This window comes from Electrophorus electricus, chromosome 11, assembly GCF_041902795.1.
Source record: "Electrophorus electricus isolate QZ-2024a chromosome 11, ASM4190279v1, whole genome shotgun sequence".
Taxonomy (NCBI): domain Eukaryota; kingdom Metazoa; phylum Chordata; class Actinopteri; order Gymnotiformes; family Gymnotidae; genus Electrophorus; species Electrophorus electricus.
Window position 1 is genome coordinate 6,155,694 of NC_137507.1, and position 19,307 is coordinate 6,175,000.

Consider the following 19,307-nt stretch of genomic DNA (forward strand, 5'->3'; position numbering starts at 1 on the left):
GGATAAACTAATGAACAGTATGTTTGAAATAATCAACATGTAAAAGATTACAATCTTTTACATGTTGTGAACGCTGAATGATGCTGTTGTGTTTATTTAGCTTTAGTATTCTAGCCTAACCTGTTAGCTAGCTATCTATTAATGTTCCATAAATCTGCGTTTTTAGTGGGGGATAATCCACTAGCATGCTGTAATGTACCTGTTCATTTGATTCCTCTGTGCTGATAACATACAATCTGATCTTTACTCTTTAAAAGAATATCACAAATGGTCAATTCTGCTGCATACTTGATGCTTCCTCAAACTATTGAGAGACTCTCCGATCAACCATTGCTATTAAAAATGATCCTCTTCGTCTCAGTGGCTCTGGAGGGGAGGATCAGGAGGGTAGTGGGGCACTGACACAGCACTGCAGAAAATATGCCATTGTAGGTCATGGGCAGGCAGCTAACTTTTGTATGCACAGGTGCATGTGGTCCCAGTACAGATCATTATAGCACAAGAGCTTGTGCAGTGTGTATGACGTGTGTTAGAGATGTCATTTTAAACAGTTCTACCAGAGAATAACTTATTTTGCTGCTGGACATTAGCCTTACATTCTCACTTGCACAAAATATCACATTCCAATGTTGCAGGTCGGACCAGGCTTTCTCATGGTCTTACACGCATAAATTAACATCCACACACTTTCCCGTGTGACGAGCAATGCTCATCTCATTGCAATGCTCATCTCACCTGAGTGCTCATCTCATCTCAGTGCTCATCTCATCTCAGTGCTCATCTCATCTCAGTGCTCATCTCATCTCACAGAGCTCATTTAACATTCAGATGTGCACAGCACAGACCTACACTGTCTCCCCTATACCTGGGGAGGATTTTGTGAATCCCCTGCTCCCACGCATACTCACTCACTCACTCACTCACTCACTCACTCTCTCTCTCTCTCTCTCTCTCTCTCTCTCTCTCTCTTGCTCACACACACACACACACACACACACACACACACACACACAGAGAGAGAGTCATGTCCCGTTTTCACTAGTAAGGAAAAAAATGACCAATTACAAAAGATTAAAATCTTCCTGAATGAAAAGTTTTATGTAGAAAGTATTTGTGATGATATCAGTGAAAGCAATATTGAACACATCTGTTAAACAGCTTTATATTACATTTACAACAAGGTCCATTAGGAAAACCCTTTGTATAAAATATAAAATCTCCTGCACTGGGGGTAAATGTAACGGAGGACGGGGAATGTGGGGAGAGGGATTGGCTTGTACCATGGTGGGAATAAATCAAATGCTGGTCAAAAGAGCTAAACGTCTCAATGCACAGCTGTCAATAGGAACAACTTCTTGAAGTTAGAAAGGTTGAACACATAGCAAAGGTGTCTACAAGCTGAATTTCACACACTGGCTATCTATCTAAAGAAAGAAAATGCTACCAGCTGTGTGCTTCAAGTAATTACAACATAGCCATCTAGATTAAACCTGCACACAGGGAACAGTATTTTAACAGAACAAAATGCCAAATAAGCAGTTTAGCTTATCTGAGCGGATACAGTCCACTACATTAAAGCTATACAGTACTCTACTTAAATACAGCAATGTTAAGAGTCTGCAGCCATACTTTAGGTAGTTAGGGGGAGCCTATGAGGAGATTTCTTTCCTATTTCACCTCACTGATCAGCTCCCTAAACCATCTGGGTTAGTGTGGCATATTCCACATGCCTGTGGACCTGCTGACCTATGTACCATTGCATTAGGATCAAGGTTACAGTTAGGGTTAACTCTGTGTACCACTGATGATCTCTCATCACTGCAGGACTCTAGACTTAATTAATTAGAATATAGTGAACATTGTAAATACTAATCAAAATATACTTTACAAGTCCGTCAAAAAAACACTTTATTGTATCAAGGTATTTTCTTTTAGTTATTAAAAATATATCGTAAAAACAACTTAACCATAAAGTAACTTATCCTTATAAATTATCCCTAATGTATTTAAAGTAATTTGTACTAGATACATATAAGAACTTAATCTACATACCTATAATATTTTTTTTTCCCCAAAATAAGTATGTCTACAGCAAATTTCTATACTTTGCTACCACAAAATCATAATCAAATGTTCTCCCAACTCCTTAAACCTTTTTTAAACAGAAAAAGACAGTGAGAGACACTGTGACAGACAAAGGCTGAGTGAGAGACACTGTGACAGACGGATGCAGAGATACACTTCTTGTCGATGGCTGGCTCAACCCCTGAACTCACTCCCGGCCCCTTTCTCCATCTGCCTGGCATATTTTAGAAACTAAAACACACCATTGAGTGGGCGAACAAGACAGGCCTTGTCTAGAGCACAGAACTCATATGGAGGCTAGTGGGGGACCTGCGAGAGGCCCACTGATCTGTGGCCAGGTTAACATAACAAGCTGCCGTTCAGCAGTCAGCAGACATAGGCCATGGAGCTCACAAAATACATGTGGCATACTTTCACACACACACACACACACACACACACACACACACACACACACACACACACACACACACACACACATTCCAGCAGAGGCACAGGGAGGCAAACACAAACAGAAACACAATTAAGTGAAGTTAATGATCTTCCGTTGCTTAGCGTAGTGGAAAAAACTACATCTTGCTTATTGCTGTAAGAAACAAGTTTGCCAGCAGCCATTTCTGTGCAGAGATGGAGCTGTAGAGATGGAGCTTAAAGTCATCTGTTTCTCAGACTACACATTGAGCAGTTTCCATTGTTAATGAAATAAAGTGCGATAAAACCCAATAATAATCACATCATTACTAATTGTAATATCCCTGATAACTAAATGGTTAATGTCATGTTAGGTATCATAGTTGCTAAAATTGTCATTCTGCTTTACTTATTTTCTTTTAGATTCATTTTGACCTGGAAAAGGAAAAGGTTGAATATCAAATAAGTGATACTGGTGCTAAAACTAAATGACTAAATGAATACTTTAAAAATGAAGAATTTTTTTTTTTAATTTAATTTTCATTTTCAATATTTGCACCAGAAAATATTTCAATTGACAGCACAGTATTTAAGCAAAAAATCAAATTTTCATGATTTTCCACTTACCCAAGATGCAGTCGATTGGGGTAAAACATGTTTCACATGCTTAAGTAAGAAATGTGTCATATGTTTCAGTCAAAACGTTGCTTATTTAGATTAGAAGAAAAGCTGCTAACTGCTAACACTGCTAGCCAAACCAAAATAGCCTTTGTAAATACATGCCCACAAACTTATCGTGACCTGCTTAAATCAAATGCAGGTTCATAAAGGTCTCACTGACAAGTTGATGTGTTTTAGGATGCAGTATGACTCACTGTGAACTGTGAATAAAAACATCACAGTGATGGGCAGCAACCTCAGTGCAGTTTGAATAGGTTATGAGAAGTTTGTAGACATGTAACTTAATTACAAAGGCTGTTATAATTGCTATTGACCTCCAGTGTTCGTTAGCTATGTTAGCAGCTTTTGTTCCACAATAAAAAAAAGCAAAATTCAGACTCTAAACATGTCTTGGCCAATCGACTGCATCTGGGGTAAGTGACAAATCTTGAAATTGTATTTTTCTCTGAACTATCCCTTTAACTGACACCGAAATGATGAACTGAAATCTATATTGTGATTTGGTCTAGTAAACACCGATCATATAGGAACCAGTACCATATTGACATCAGATTTAAGTATCCAACCCCAAACAAAAAGGCACCCTAATCAAATTAATACTGTTCATTTCTTAACTCAGGCTACTCGTTGTGAAGTGCAAGCAAAATCAAGTGCATGTATGTTGTTATTATTTACAATTAAGAATTATTTTAGTATTTAAATTTCATTGTTTTTCACTACTTGGGAAAAATTATTGAGTCAAAATATTAGTGCCATCACGATTGGCTCTTCTTATAACATTTTTATTTAGCTGCCTTAAAATACAGTTATAAAAGGGTTATGTTATGGTAAGTGTGTAAACCTAACCCTAAGTTGTAATCAGTAATGGTGTAATTTTTGACAGCGTCTCCAGTTTATCTGTACTGTAAGTTCCAAGAGTACAAGTTCAGAAGTGTAGCTTAATCTAATGTTATTTATCCAAGAAGCACACTAAACACAGCTAATGTTGTCATTTCTATTTTATAGTACCACACACATTAGTAAATCAATATTAAAGCTTCTATAACTGATGTTGCTGTCCTTTCTAACTTTTTTTCCCCAAATTTTGCCACCACAAGAGGACATTCCCCCCCATCCAAACATTTTTTTCCAAAGCCCCTCCCTCCAAAAACATGCACTCTTTGCACTTATGTGTACATGTAAATTAACTGATAAACAGAGAGGACTGCCTACTTTTAGAGAAGTTTGCTGATTGGTTAATACAGCCAGACTGTGTTGAAATTTTTAGTTGTTGATTACAGATCCTAGAACAGTTACAGAGATATTTATTTAATCAGAGCCTCTATTACGGTGATGGCAAACATGTTTTGCTGGAGTGTCCTTTCAATAAATCACTGATAGTAATAATGGTTTGGAAAAGTCATGTGTAAAGAAATAGATCATCGTTGATTGGAGTACTTGTATTTTGACTGAACACTCTCAGGTGATGAGGGATCCTGTTCCTACAGTAACTAGGGTCCGAGTTAGCACTTAAAGACCCTGGTAACCTAGCGTTAAATCTGTTTTTTCTTTCAAAATTGTTTAATTTTGCTCTTCTGGGCACTCCATGTAAATATACAAACTATGCCCTAGGATAGGCCAGTCAAGGCCAGTCAATGACAAATTTATTGTACCAGAAATTCTCTCCTTCCAATATAAAATGGGCAGTCCTTATGTTTGGTAATGCTTACATAAGCTTTACTCTCAACAGTCAGAATGTTGAAGTCCCTCCTGCACCCTCTATGAGTCTGGACTACATAGCTAGCGATGTAAAGCTATCTGGAGATCAAAAGCCTTAGCAAAATGTACAATATAATTTGCAACTTTCTTCAAACCTGAAAACAATTCAGGCTAGGTAGGGTTATTTTGCAACGAAGTCTAATTGGTCATTATCAACATCCATATCCTGATAGAAAACATAAAAACATAACATTCTATTAGCACCTGTGTAAGGGGTAATTGCATCAGTATATGACATATGTGCTCATGTATGGTTATATTACTCCAATTCTCCCTGATGATGTCATTATATTCAGGTTTGCTTGAGTAGTGTAACTGGCTGAGAGTGACATCAGGCTGTCGGTCAAGCGTGCTCATTAGAATATCAGGACCACACCAAGACTGTTTTCAGCTAGGATTGAGTGTTTTATTATATGTATGTTTGTTTTTTCCACTAAATCTTTAAAAAACGCTCTAACATCATGCAAATTTAAAAATAATTTACAGTATGTTCATGAATCTTTAAGTATTTTACATTCTAGAATTTTTTAACAGCACTGCAGTAGTGTCACTGCAAAACACCAGATCAGGCTTTGTACACTTTCTGGTTTGACTGTAACTAAATAAGGTGTATTCCTTCTACTCCTGAATGGATCAGGGCTCTCCATGACCAAGCCTACCTGTGTAATCACAGCTCAAGATCCTCTGCCTGCCTTTATGAGGTTTTTGGCAGGCAGCCGGCCATGCAGGCAAGGCAGCTGAAGCTACACATTCCAGGCTGGGCAGAGACGGGCCCGACGCAAGGCCCCTTACAAGTAAAATACAGAGTGTTGGCCCAGCCAGCGTCAAAGCTCTCTCTGTCTGGTTCAGCACTGCAGATGAGGGCAATTAGAAAGTAGGGTAGAGAGAGAGAGAGGAGAGAGAGAGAGAGAGAGAGAGAGAGAGAGAGAGAGAGAGAGAGAGAGAGAGAGCGAGAGAGAGAGAGGGAGAGAGAGAGAGAGAGAGAGAGAAAGGGGGGAGAAAAAAGGAGAGAGAGCAAGAGAAGAAGGAAGAAAGAAAGAAATGGAGAGAAATGCAAGAGGAAGAAAACAGCCCTCTGAGTATGAAGTTCTCTGGTGCAGAAACATTTCTCAAAAACGAGTGAGAGGCAGTGGCAGGTAAAGGTGGAACCGCATGCAAAAGAATACATTCCACTTATGAGAGGAAACCATTACACTCAGGACACATGGTGGACTTGGAGAGAGGTGCAGTCACTCCCTACTCCCCTGCTTGTACAGCATGTTCAAACCTAAAAACACTTCCAGAGTCCTGGCAGATGGAGAATTCTTACCTACTAACACTGTATCTTAAGCATCTCCTGTAAACCCCCCTCCCCCTCCCCCCAAAAAGGGTCTGAAATGTAGTCATGGTCTCTATGGATCTCCATTTGCGTCAGTGAGTGAATATTGTTGTTCCTAAAATAGATCCCAGCACATCCCTTTTCTCCTTCAGAAACCTAACCCTTTTACTCGCCTTTATTACAATAAAAGATCTCAAAGTCTAAGAGCTACTGTAAATCTCACAGCTCTTTAGATGGGGACAAAAGTATGCACTGAATGAAAGAATCAACAATAGTGTTAGTAAGTAGCTAAAACTTGCAGCCTACGTTTTTAAAAGGAGCCATAATTAGCCCAGCTCAGAGATGTTTGCCTCAGATTTAGGGTTAGGGTTAGGATTAGGGTTTAGGGTTAGGGTAACAGTTAGATGATTTGAGAAGAGGGGACTGCCTTAAAGCAGTCCCATGATCCATTAATTTTCTCCTTGAACAACATTCCTCACAAACAAGTTTGAAAATGTATACCACTACAACTAGATTTATCAGCTTGACATTCAAGGCCTGTGATTAAAGCACAATTCCTGAAGCTTTTGAGTAAAAGTTTAAGTTATCTTATGATCTGAGGTGATGGTTTGACAGAGAATGTTTATCACTGCAGGAGAGTTAAACATAAAGACTCTGGGCCAATTCACAAACTCTGCATCTAGAAACAAAAATGAACAAAACGTAAGTCTAGATCAGCTCCAGCAAAAGGATAATACCTGATAATCAGTGGGGTTCAAATCCATTGCACTTCCAGAGGAAGGAAACAGACAGAAAGAGAGTGAGAGAGAGAGATAGAAGGTAGAGAGAGAAAGAAAGATAGATAGAACGACAGCAAAAGAGAGAGGGAGTGAACAAGAGGAAGACAGAGAGAGACAGAGGGAGAGAGAAACATAGAAAGTAGAAATAAACCCTGCTTTGCAGAGCTGCTTTCAGACACAGACTCCTTATGTAATGCACTTCACGTGGCAGCAGTGTTCATAACGGACCAATTTTATCTCTGGCATTGACGGAGCCCAGGGCCTGCGCTCTGTAGAATGGGTAACAGATAATGTCCCAGTCAGTGCACCCATGTCTGCTTTCCTCATCTCCTCAATGAATAGCAGGCTAATAGGCACTGCTAATGGACAACCAACCACTCCAAATGAAAATGGTCACTGATGCAGTTATTCCTCACAGCCCAAAACCTTAACATCTGTCATATGTATTAACCATATACCACTAATGCCAACATTCATTATACTTCCCTCCCTTTCCCCCCCCCCCTCTCTCTCTCTCTCTCTCTCTCTCTCTCTGTCTCTCTCTCTCTCTCTCTATCTATCTATCTATCTATCTATCTATCTATCTATCGATTGAGGTCTCAGTGTGAGCGCCACTGGGCAGCACACATTACTGGTGAATCAGAGTTTCAGAACCACGAGTAGAGCAATGGTAACACTGGGAAATGTTCACACTAACAAAGCTTGCAAACAGGACAACTGCACATTTGTGTTAAAGTACCAGCATCAATGCTTGCATCAAAAAGTAGAAAAGGTTTTTCAGCAACATATTTATTACTGAGCTGTGGTAAAAGACACTGTTATGTTCAATGAATTTTGGCCAATGTGACTCAAGTTATTATTTCTGCAGTCACTAGAGGGCGCAAATTGTATGGGACACTGTCAGGTAAAGGGCCTATAGTGACAGTATTTCTATCAAGGAAAGTAAAACTTAATAAGAGAGCAATGCTGGCAAAAACAAAAAACAAACCTATATCTGTTTTGGTGCACCATTTGAATCAGAGCATAAAATAATGGAGTTAAAACTAGAATTTAAAGTTCCTATAACCATTATATACCAGGTTTTGACACATAAAATGATATGCCTGTTACTAACGCATATGGAGTGGTCAGTATTGTGGTCATCTGAACTCGCACATGTATGCTCTCTCTCGCTCTGTGATTTACAGTCTTTGTAGTGGGTCAAAATATTTGGAAGATTTGGAGTAGGGTTAGGTCTAAGGTTTGGGTTAGGGTTATATTTGGACTTGTTTGTGTGTCTTGTGTTTATTATTGTGGCTGTGTTTTAAAGTATTAAATGTTTATTTTATTGTGTACACTACTCACAAATTTGTTTAATTTTACTGGAGCTTCTGCATCACCAATAATGATCTTTTCTATCTCACTATTTAAGGTAAGCTGTAATATCCATTATATGTGTAGTATATATAAAATGCATACTAAGTTCAAACAGAATTGTGATTTGGCATATCTCGTGTCTGTGTCATTATCTAAGGAATTTTACACATCAACACTCCTAACTCCTAATAGTACAGGATACAGTAATAAAAATCAAAGGTCTAAAATACCAAAAATGAGTCATAAAATTGAAATGCAAAGTGGGGAAAATGATGACAGCCAGGTCTCAGGTGATAAGTCTAAAACAGTATTTATTTTGGTTTATTTTAGTGGTTATAAACCACTAAAATGTAAAGCCATATTCTTTTATGCCCTCCATGAAAAACATTTTAAAAGAGGAAACATAATTCACATGTCTGAATAAACCAGTGCATTCCATGCCAAAACCCCCATACCACTGATCTGCCAAGATCTGCATCAGTTAAACAAATCAATTGATTGATTCCTATACTTACAAAAATTACAGAGCAACAATTGCACATAGGCTCCTAATAAAATAAAACATGTCTGAATAGTATCAGTTCAAACCTTTCATGAAGAGCATCAAATAATTACACACCTGGAGAGCAAAGCTAAACACCCATGAACTAATGTTATAGGAATGAGAAAACACTGCATCCCACAGAACAGGAAAACAAAATCATGGAACAATTTCCACAAAGCATGGGACACTACACTACTATTTATCTACCAGTCATATGCATCTATTAATTCCATGTTTTATGTAACAGATATACCAAATATATTCCAGACATCATACTACTACTACTACTATTACTACTACTACTACTACTACTAATACTACTACTACTAATAATAATAATAATAATAATAATAATAATAATAATAATAATAATAATAATAACAATAATAATAAGGGTACAGTTTTACTACTTATATAATAGCACCATGGCGTGGCGTGTATTTTAAATGGTAGAAGAATTTTTACCTGGTCCCGTTGAATGCAAGGCAGGGAGATTCTCCTGTGTGACTTGCTGCTGGACGGACCGTGATGTGCCATGTCTGACGATACAACGGAGCTGGACCTCCTGCGCCTTTTAAACACGGGAATGTCTTCCTTCGATCCTGTTACGGGGATGCAACCTTCCCGGTGAGCCCCCGGAATCGGCAGTAGCTTGTCAGCATATCTCGCCAGTAGAACCCCAAGAACACCCACAAGATACGCTAAGTAAGGTCTCCAGCCAGCCCGTACTTTTTGAAGCGAAATGAGGGAGACGGTTCTGAGGACGCTGATGACTATAATAACAGAGACCCCCTGGCCCAGTCTAACCACCACGAGTGCCCCGCTTGCCAAGCACGCGAGCACCACTATGGTAGCTGTGAGCGCGAGCAGCTGGTCCTCCACTCCATGCAGAAGCGACAGCGCCAAAGCTTCGCCCAAGTGGCAAACGGTCAGTAAGATAACGATGGTTTTAATCAGAACTCCACAGCGGATCAGATAAAGCCCGATCCAAAAAAAGGCACAGACGAGTGTAAAAATAGGAGCGATCAAATGCCACAAGGCTAACGTAAGATCCACAATGCTGTGGTAGAAAGGAGATCCCGATTCAGCTTTGCCACCGCCGTTACAGCTGTGGCTATGTTCCACATCCCAGTCAACGAGTTTAACTACCAGTGCAAGAAAAACTGAGACAGAACCAACATACACCGCAGACGAGACACACACCTTTCTACACCTCCATACTGCGTCCGGCCCCAGCCCCGGCTGCCAGGCGCTGTCCTGGTACAGGGGACTGGCACATGTTTTCACATAACCATTGCGCTCCGGAGCCCGCGGGCCTCTTCCCTGGGAAGAAGTCCGTGATGTTGCTCTGCCGCTGTCACAGTCCGCTGCCGTTGCCATCAGTCCACGAAGGATGTACGATGGAAAGAAAGATATTTCTCTACTCATTAATGTGAAAAATGCAACGTGTTTTCATGGTACGCTATGAATGATTTAGGGCACACGAATGAGCGAAGTCGACAGACTGCATTTTACTCTAAACAAATGCTGAAGTAAACAAAAGTAAAACTTGATGTGGTAACAGGAATGTCAAGGGAATCCGTGAAGAGTCCTTGTTTTGCACGCACGAAATTCAGTCGGTAACATTCCCCTCGCTCGCCATTCCACGGTTCGTGCGAAAGCAGTTTAATAATCATCCAGTGAAGCAGAAAGAGGAAAGACTCCTGACGTTTCGCACATCTAGGGTTAGGGTTAGAAAGACTCCTGACGTTTTGCACATCTAGGCCATTGCTTCATTCCACATCAGCGATTCTTTCTTCCACTTTCCCTCTGGCTTAGCGCGCGCCTCTTCTTTTGTGTACCTCCGGGTTGTTTCCAGATTTTATTCACGGAACAATTCAAATATTCTAATACTTTTAGAAGTACATTTTCCGCTTCCTCGCCCCTGCGTAGTCTTCACCTTTGGCCATACAGGCGAATAGTTATATTTTCGTGACTTAACAATTCCGCGTGTTGATTATAGTGGCCAATGTCCCGCTATTTGCGGCGCTGCTCATAATGAATACGTAGTGCCGAATTTCAGACAACAGTTAATCAGTTAAAATAAACTACAACATATGCCGGTTAAACAGCATAAATACTGATCCTATTCAAGCTAACCTGCCTTTGTATGATGCGCTATTGAGCAGCCTTTTTGTCCATACCTGATCACTGCCTGTGTGCTGAGGGGCGCAGTAGACTCTCTGCCGAGCCCATAAAGCAGCGCTGCGGCGATGTTGGATGATCGGGGGTTTCTGTGCTCACGGGTTTTCTTGAACATTGAATTTTACCGAGGCCTACTCACCTGCATCTACGTCATCAAGCCGAGCTGGTTCGTTGGAGTGTATGTAGGTTGTTCATTTTGTTAGCATAATAACGCGCTGTATAGAGTTCTCCTTTCTTAGGAATCAACGTTTTTACTGTAGTTTCCCTAAAATATTTATTTTCTAAAAATCGTTTTAATAAATTGATTAAGCTCATCATTTGTCTTTTATGTGATGATTATATTATCATATTATCTCTTGTTGCCAACTAAATTGAATATAGGAACAATGAATGATTTAATTAATAGTACTACTATTTCAACTATCACTGCTACTGCTATTACTATTGTTAATTGTTATTAGAAATTTGTGTTTGTAGTAAAGTAAAACTCCAGTAAAGCACAAAAATGTATTAAAATGATCAAGACTGTGAGTTTCTAAACTGTCAAATTCCATTTCCTGTGTTACTCATTCTGAGATAAAAAGATCCTAAGACTATAAAGACTGATATAGAGAGAATTGCATAAAGCATTATAAGAGTTCTTACACATCATACCACAAGTAAAAAGTACTTGAAACATCATGAACACGTTTAGAATCTATACCGTAAATTATCATTTATTATTTTTTTTATGAGTAAACTGTTTGTAGCCCTATCAAAGGAGGACAACAGCTGATAGCACAGCACTTCCTGTGAACCAGAGCAGGAAACCAATATTAGAGACAGTACATCATAAGGGTTAGGGGCATAGTGAAATATGGACAGAGAGAGGGAGAATGAAGCAAAAACACAGAGAGAGAGTGAGAAAGAGAGACAATAGGACAGAAAGAGAATGAGAGACAAAGAGAGATCGATAGAGAGAGAGAGAGATAGAGAGAGGGTCTGAGCCCACCCTACTAAGACTAGGCTAGGCTAAGACTAGGACTAAAAATAGACTATAGAGTTTTCCTGTTTGTCTCTCCACCAGATGAGCGGCAGCTTCATTGGGCAGAAACTCCTTTCGGTGCACAAGATACGCTGTAGTAATAAAAATAGTCATAAATCTCAGAAAATGTTGCTATTTTAATATGCTATATTAAGAATTTGTAAGTACAACACACTATATCCACAAATAGCTAATATGGATCTGCAAAGGGATTGGTTAGTGTTAAAAAGCCCTCAGAGACCAGGACAGGTCAGCGCTGTGTCTGCCAAGTGTGTGCACTCGACATGTCATAATTGCTTCATCCTCAACTTATAATGAAACTGTCACAGGATCGTCCAGCACTCTTTACAGTACCTGCTCAAGACCTCAGCTGCACCAACAAGAACCATTTTCTTCTACAGCTTCTCAGGGAAACACAACACTTTAAAGCATTTTTTTTGTTTAAAAATATGGCCTAGTCATCAACATCATATAAAAGTGTTTGGTATGTTTTAGCTCATATAGTTGCATGCATGGAGGACATTAATATATCAATTAATACACACAGCTAATGCCAATTCAGAACTGTAACTGAAAAAGCTTTTAGATGTCAATTAAACAACTGCAATTAGATCTGCTTTTCAGTGAATACACATCAACATACAATACATGTTTTCCTACAGTGATCAATTCAATTCAGAAGTATTTTCACAACATGTACTGAGTCTCCAGGTCCAGGCCCTTAATGAGCAAGTAAAGGTCAGTTAAATTCCATAAATGTAAATGTAAAAGTGAGAGTGATGTACCCTCATCACTCTCACTTTTACATTTACATTTATGGAATTTAACTGACCTTTACTTGCTCATTAAGGGCCTGGACCTGGAGACTCAGTACATGTTGTGAAAATACTTCTGAATTGAATTGATCACTGTAGGAAAACATGTATTGTATGTTGATGTGTATTCACTGAAAAGCAGATCTAATTGCAGTTGTTTAATTGACATCTAAAAGCTTTTTCAGTTACAGTTCTGAATTGGCATTAGCTGTGTGTATTAATTGATATATTAATGTCCTCCATGCATGCAACTATATGAGCTAAACTGCTTGAGAGCAGGAGGAGGGCAGCAGGGAACATTAAGAGGATCCAAGAATCAAAAGGTGTAGACATCCTCTTCTGGTCAACACCAGATGGCAAACATGATTATAAAATTATTATTAACACATTCTTATTTTAATAAGCCTCTCAATTGTGATTTTAGCCCTGCCTTACAAAAATAAAGACAGCACAACAAATAAGTGCCAGAGCTTGTCTTTCCCTAGTAGTGCTCTGCAGGAATAGCCAGCTAAATCAGACTCTTCTGGCTGACTTCTAAATCAGACTCGTCTGAATGACATCTAAATCAGACTCTTCTGGGTAACAGCTAAATCAGACTCTTCTGGATGACAGCTAAATCAGACTCCACAGTACCTGTAGCAACTGTAAAATCTCTTTGCCCTATTCAGAACTGGGATGTGTGATTGTTTACATGTAATAAACAGTATTGCTACTGGAGAGACTGAGCATTCAGTCTGAAAGAATGCCCAATTTAAATTACTAGTTTATAAATTCCAGTATCCCATCTTGGCACAGGATGGATTTCCTGGCTCTTCTCTGCTGAATCGAGAATATTTGGTATATTGATCTGTTGAATGGAGAATATTTGGTATATTGATCTGCCCATGGAAAGTACATGAAGAGATTAGCAGCTGTGATACGCCATTGGCTCCTTAGTGATCCTACAGTACAGCTTACATCTTGGATTTCAGAAGGCCTTCTAAACAATGTACAATTTATGCATAATACTGTGGTCTCAGCCATGTGTTTGTGAAAGCTCTCCCCTCCCTGTAGGAGTCACAGTCATGTTTGTTCAACATGAAAGAGGAAGTTCATTCATAGCCAGACGTCACAAGAACAGTCTGGACATGATGTGCCTCTCCTGGCAGTCAGCAAGAACCTTAAAAATCAACAAGCGATTAAAAAAAAAACATTTTTGAGTGAAATGTTGGGCTTTAGATGGATTAAAATGATTTAAAATAAACTAATTCCCAAAATAAACTAATTCCTACACAAAGTAAGCTAAATTGATATAAACCAATTGATACACTGTTCCCATGAGCAAAGCATTTTTACTGAATAGAACATTTAAATTATGAGCATTAATTATAATGAAAAGGGCCTGTTTGAGTTGATCTGTTGGATCAGGCACATGTGTGATTGTGTTGTGTGCATATTGCTGGTGGTATCACTTCACTCTTCTCTTATGCATGTCATCTGGAGCAGAATGTGGGGCCCAAGGAGAGCCAGTACAATCATTACAGTTAACATACAGTTAGGAATCTGTGCATCTACATAGTAGAGCTGCGGTGTGGAGTTTCTGTGTAGAGACTCAGATTCCTAGGTTTAATTTGAGTGTTGATTCCTAGGTGTAGTATGAGAGTGTTTTAGTGTTATATGGCCTCAATGCATGATGTGTTTGAACTTATTTTACCTAACTGACCCCCACATTACATTATGGGTATATCTAGTTGCTCCAGAAACTGAATACTTGGGCCAAGCATACAGATTTCAGTAGACCTGGTAGGCCCGGCAAAAAATAAATAAATTAAAAATCCATATATTCGAAACACAGTGGTCAGTTTTTATTAGTTTCCAACAATTAGCATGACTCATAATCACAACAATGTTTAATTAAAGGGTAAATAAGTAGCTGGCTTGAAATCAAGCTCTCATTCCTCTCTGGCTGGTGACCTGTGAATGCACTCTGGTGAAAGCAGTGGAGCAGGAATAACACACTGCTCCCCTCACCAATCCAAACCTCTGGGGTCACGCCTCTGACCCCAGGCTCCTGGGGTCACGTCTCTGACTCCAGCACTGGACACATGGCACCCAGCTGTTCAGCTTGACATTACCAAATCTCAAACTTCCAGCTTGCATGTTAAAAAGGGTATAGGTTATTTAATCTGTGATGAAATAATATATTCAAATTGATGACATTTAAGTAGGATATAATTAGTTAACAAAATATGTTAGGTGCTATTAGTGAGAAGAAGCTAGCAACAGGGATTTATGGCAGTGCTATTCTTGAAAATGGAAAAGCAAAAGTGCTTTATTAAATCTAGGAAATGGTAATACAATCTCTCTTTAGCACTCCCTCACACAGACCATAATTGAACAATACAGAGTGATGACCTAATTAAATGTAAAAAGGCTGTTGTCTAAACTGTAAAAAGGCTGTTGTCTATTCCATCATTATCATGGAGCCTGGTGTTCTCATAACCTGCTCACCTATCATATATAACATAACCTGCTAAAAGAAAATTTAACTCACCCATTGTCCTTTAATGAGCTGCTCATCAGCAGTGTACTAGGGCTCTTATCCAGATCCCAGAGGATCTCTACTCTCTTGTTCAGATCCCAGAGGATCTCTATGCTCTTGTCCAGATCCCAAGGGTTCCCCAGGGGATTTCTACTCACCTCCATAAATATTAAAGTACCAAACAGCCAAGTTATAGATGTAATAATCCCTAAATGCCCCAAGGAAAGTTTCACACCCCTTTTAAACAGACTTTATTATTAGTGTCTAGTGGCTGGATCTAAGAGGAATAGTGCTGATTCAAGATCAAATTCTATATTTTTTATCCTGAAGAACAGGCTTAAATTTTCAGGTGGTCATGATCCAATGTATTTAAATTTGGTGGACAGCGTGACTAACATAACTTTAGTTCAGTGTGTGTGTTCTCTGGGAATGGAACCGTAAACCAAGCTTTTAGAGTTTAGTTACAGGAGCATAACCTTCGCTTCCGTCCATATGATCAACCCTATGACTCCACATCTTATTTACCTCAGTGATCTTATATTCCTTAGGAAAAAAAATATGTTAGATTCTCATTTTGTTTGTCAACTTGGGAATATGGGTAAGGGGATATGGCTGAGGGGATAGCAGTGATGGAATAAGGTTGAGGGGAACAGAGGTGAGAAAATGGGGTGATGAAATAGAGGTGAGGGTTTGGAGTAGCAAATAAGTGCACGGGGAATCAGGGGCGAGTGTCTGTATGTAAGGGAATAGCATAAGGGGGATAGGAATGAGGAATGTAATGGGAAACAGCAGAGAACAGCAGGAGAGAAGACTGTTGCACACACCCTTACACGAGTCACTCAACACTTCCTTTTTTTGGGACTCAACTGAATGGCTATTTATTTACGCAACTTTCTCAAATAATGCCTAATGCAGCTATTTATCACAGGTTTTGGTACAGGGTTTGGTGTGCAATGTAATTGGTGCATGTTATTCGAAGAGTTGCCAGGGAAAGTAGTCTAAATCCACGTCAGCAGAAGGAACAGCAGCTGGAGAACAAAAGTGAGCTTTGACACAGCCAGGCTCAAGGGGAAGCACCCGGGAGGAAGAATGTTCACTTTTACAGCCTCCTCTTGCCTCATGGACATATTTTCATAAACAACAGGAATGTTATTAAAAAAGTTTGGCTGCCTCCACCAATCACAGGCAGCCTGGGAAGGCAAGCACCTCCCCTTTCAGTGAATGATCTCATCTTGTTCAGTCAAGTACTCCAAATTCAATCCAGCAAGAATCTGCAGTGTGATCCAATAAATAAATGTCTTAAATAATGACTTATGAACATGTTTACAGTATTAATAACACTGCTGGGAGTTTGCTGCAGGCAGTTACGAGTATTTAAATTTGTTACAGTGAATTACTGCATGTCATTATATAGTTGAGGTATAGTATAGTGACCAAAATTCTCAGGGTTATTCTACATACTGTTTAACATTTTTTCCGCATACATCTTTATACATCATATCCACTACCATGTGTTCCAGCTCTGCACTGTGTCTACTTTGTTATCATGCACTAAATCTTTTGACTATTTTTGCACTTTTAGAGGTGAGCTGTAACTTGGAGCCAGTCTGCCTTAGGAATAAAGAGAGCTTTAACAAAAACATTTACATACCATGTCTTTGATTCACTCTCTCTTGTGGTATTTTACATGCAAATGTACTACCAGGAAAAGAACAAGTATGGGCAAAATCAGCAAAGGTGCAGCTGACACTCGTCCTGTTGGTAAGACAGATAAATATCTCTAACTGCCCAAGACCGTGAATTAAAAAAAGAGATCTTAGAACTCTGTGGTCCATTATGAATTCAGAGCTTTATTTCTCTTTAAATGCAGAGGCTTTACAATGCTTTGATATTATTAGAACATTTTCATCAAGTGAGCAACTAGTGCTGAACTTATCAGTAGCTTAATGTAATGAGGATTTCTTTCTAGTACAATACAACACATTCAATTATTTTTAATTATCACCTTGAGCTATTGCAGCATGTTATTTTTACCATTGCTACTTTAAACATCACTGATCATACTTTAGTACGGCTTTCAACGGTTGACCTTCACAATGATGAGTTGTCATAAGGACAGAATTAAGTGGGACACTAAGCTGGTTTAAGAGTTTCCCAGTAATCATGTTGTGTGTGCATGTGTGTGGGTTATAAGAACCCTGCATTTTAATAACCCAGATTCGCAAACCAGCATGCACCTCTTACTGTTCATCAAGAACACAATACATTCTTAAGCCAAAGTGTGTTTGAATGGAAGGTGCAATTCTGTAAGTAGGTCTGTCTAGCTTTCAACTAGAAACAGTTTGCAAAACGTTCTAAATAAAAAAGAGTAAATGAATGAATGAATGAGTTTGTGGGAAATGACTTTATGAACTTCTTTCACAATGGACTCTTGGGACTTTTGATTAGGATCTTTGTTAAAACTTAACATAAGTGTATGAAGAGGTGTACAAAACAGAATATGGTGAGCTTGGTAAATAAGACAGGAAAAATGTCTTTGCTATTCATCTTAATCTTATACTGGAAATATGGAAAAATCTTCAAATAAAAAAAAAAAAAATCCATATAAATAACATTCATATAGTAGCTATTTCATCAAAGCTGGGTTCACATGAGAACAGATTTGAGTGCCCAGAATGATGCATGAACTACTCTAGGTCTGAGACAAGAAACTGCCATATGACATCAATTAGAGTAGTGATTTGAGCAGTACTTTGAGTGGCAACTTGAACAGAGATTTGAGTAGCTATTTGATCGCAATTGATGAATCCACCCAGGAGAAACAAGCGCACATGCACCAATTCCTTATCTACCCATGTCCAAATCTAACCTCATACAAATATAATTTACATGATGCATAACGTATTCATTCACTCCAATGTATATCCAGTGTAAAACAGCCTGTTTTTGCTTATTTGCAACAATTATTACATTTGCTGATTAAAATTATATTAGGGAGTGTGAGTAATGGTGATAATGGTGTCCATTATTAGAGTGATTGATAAGCCATGGTTCATAGATTCCATTACGGGTTGATGTACAGACACTTCAAGACCAAGAGATGTCCTATAGATGGACCGCAAGATGACAAGATGACAATCATTTGGTCAATCACATGACAAGCAAATTAAGGACTAGCAAGTCACTGAATATCACAATCACATAATAACACTCACTAAATAATCTCAACCTTGAGCCTAAGAAATCTGCTATAAATCCCATTTCATCACTGAATAATTCAGGTCATGACACATTTTTGCAAAAATGAAGTTTAGCACATCTTTCCAAAATGAGAGAGCAGAAACATTCATGTCAATGGTTGACCATTCTGACCTAACTACCAGACACTACTACTGAGGCACAAGAGACTTTTTGAGATCTTAAGGACATGGTTGAGACTGACTTTTTGAGCTCTCTCTCAATTCCTGGCCAGGGTATTTTTTGTCACGTTTGGCAAGTGTCATTGCAGGGTCTTGAATCTGCATATCTGACTCTCTCAGGCTCTGCCCTTGACATCCAACAGAAAGTCTCTCAGTTCATCTGATCTCATGCCTCAATCTAACCAGCAGGACCAGGAAGTCTGTTAGACTTCAACTAATCGTCATCCTCCTTTTGCGTCAGCATGCAGATAAAAACCAGATCTACAAACCCGTCAAGAGTCTGACCCAAAAAAAAAAAAAAAATCCTTCAAGAGTATGACAAAAACCTTTTTTTTTCCAAGTCTCCCCAGTTGCCAGGATCCGTTTTAGCTGAGAGGAGCTGTGGGAAGGTCTAAGGCAACATTCATGCAAC

At 39.0% G+C, this 19,307-nt stretch overlaps 1 protein-coding gene across 4 annotated transcripts in view; it reads right to left on the reverse strand.

Annotated features, from left to right (window-relative positions):
- pde3a (phosphodiesterase 3A, cGMP-inhibited) overlaps nucleotides 1-11,433 on the reverse strand; it is a 72,228-nt gene extending 60,795 nt beyond the window's left edge. For 2 of the 4 annotated variants that reach the window (XM_081722722.1, XM_081722721.1), the window contains exon 1: nucleotides 9,398-11,428. In XM_081722722.1, coding sequence (XP_081578848.1) covers nucleotides 9,398-10,360 — 963 coding nt within the window. In that variant the 5' untranslated portion in view covers nucleotides 10,361-11,428. Of the gene's footprint in view, nucleotides 1-9,397 lie in introns of all 4 variants that reach the window. The other 2 variants (XM_081722723.1, XM_081722724.1) reach the window with 2 other exon arrangements.
- Between the last annotated feature and the right edge of the window lie 7,874 nt (nucleotides 11,434-19,307).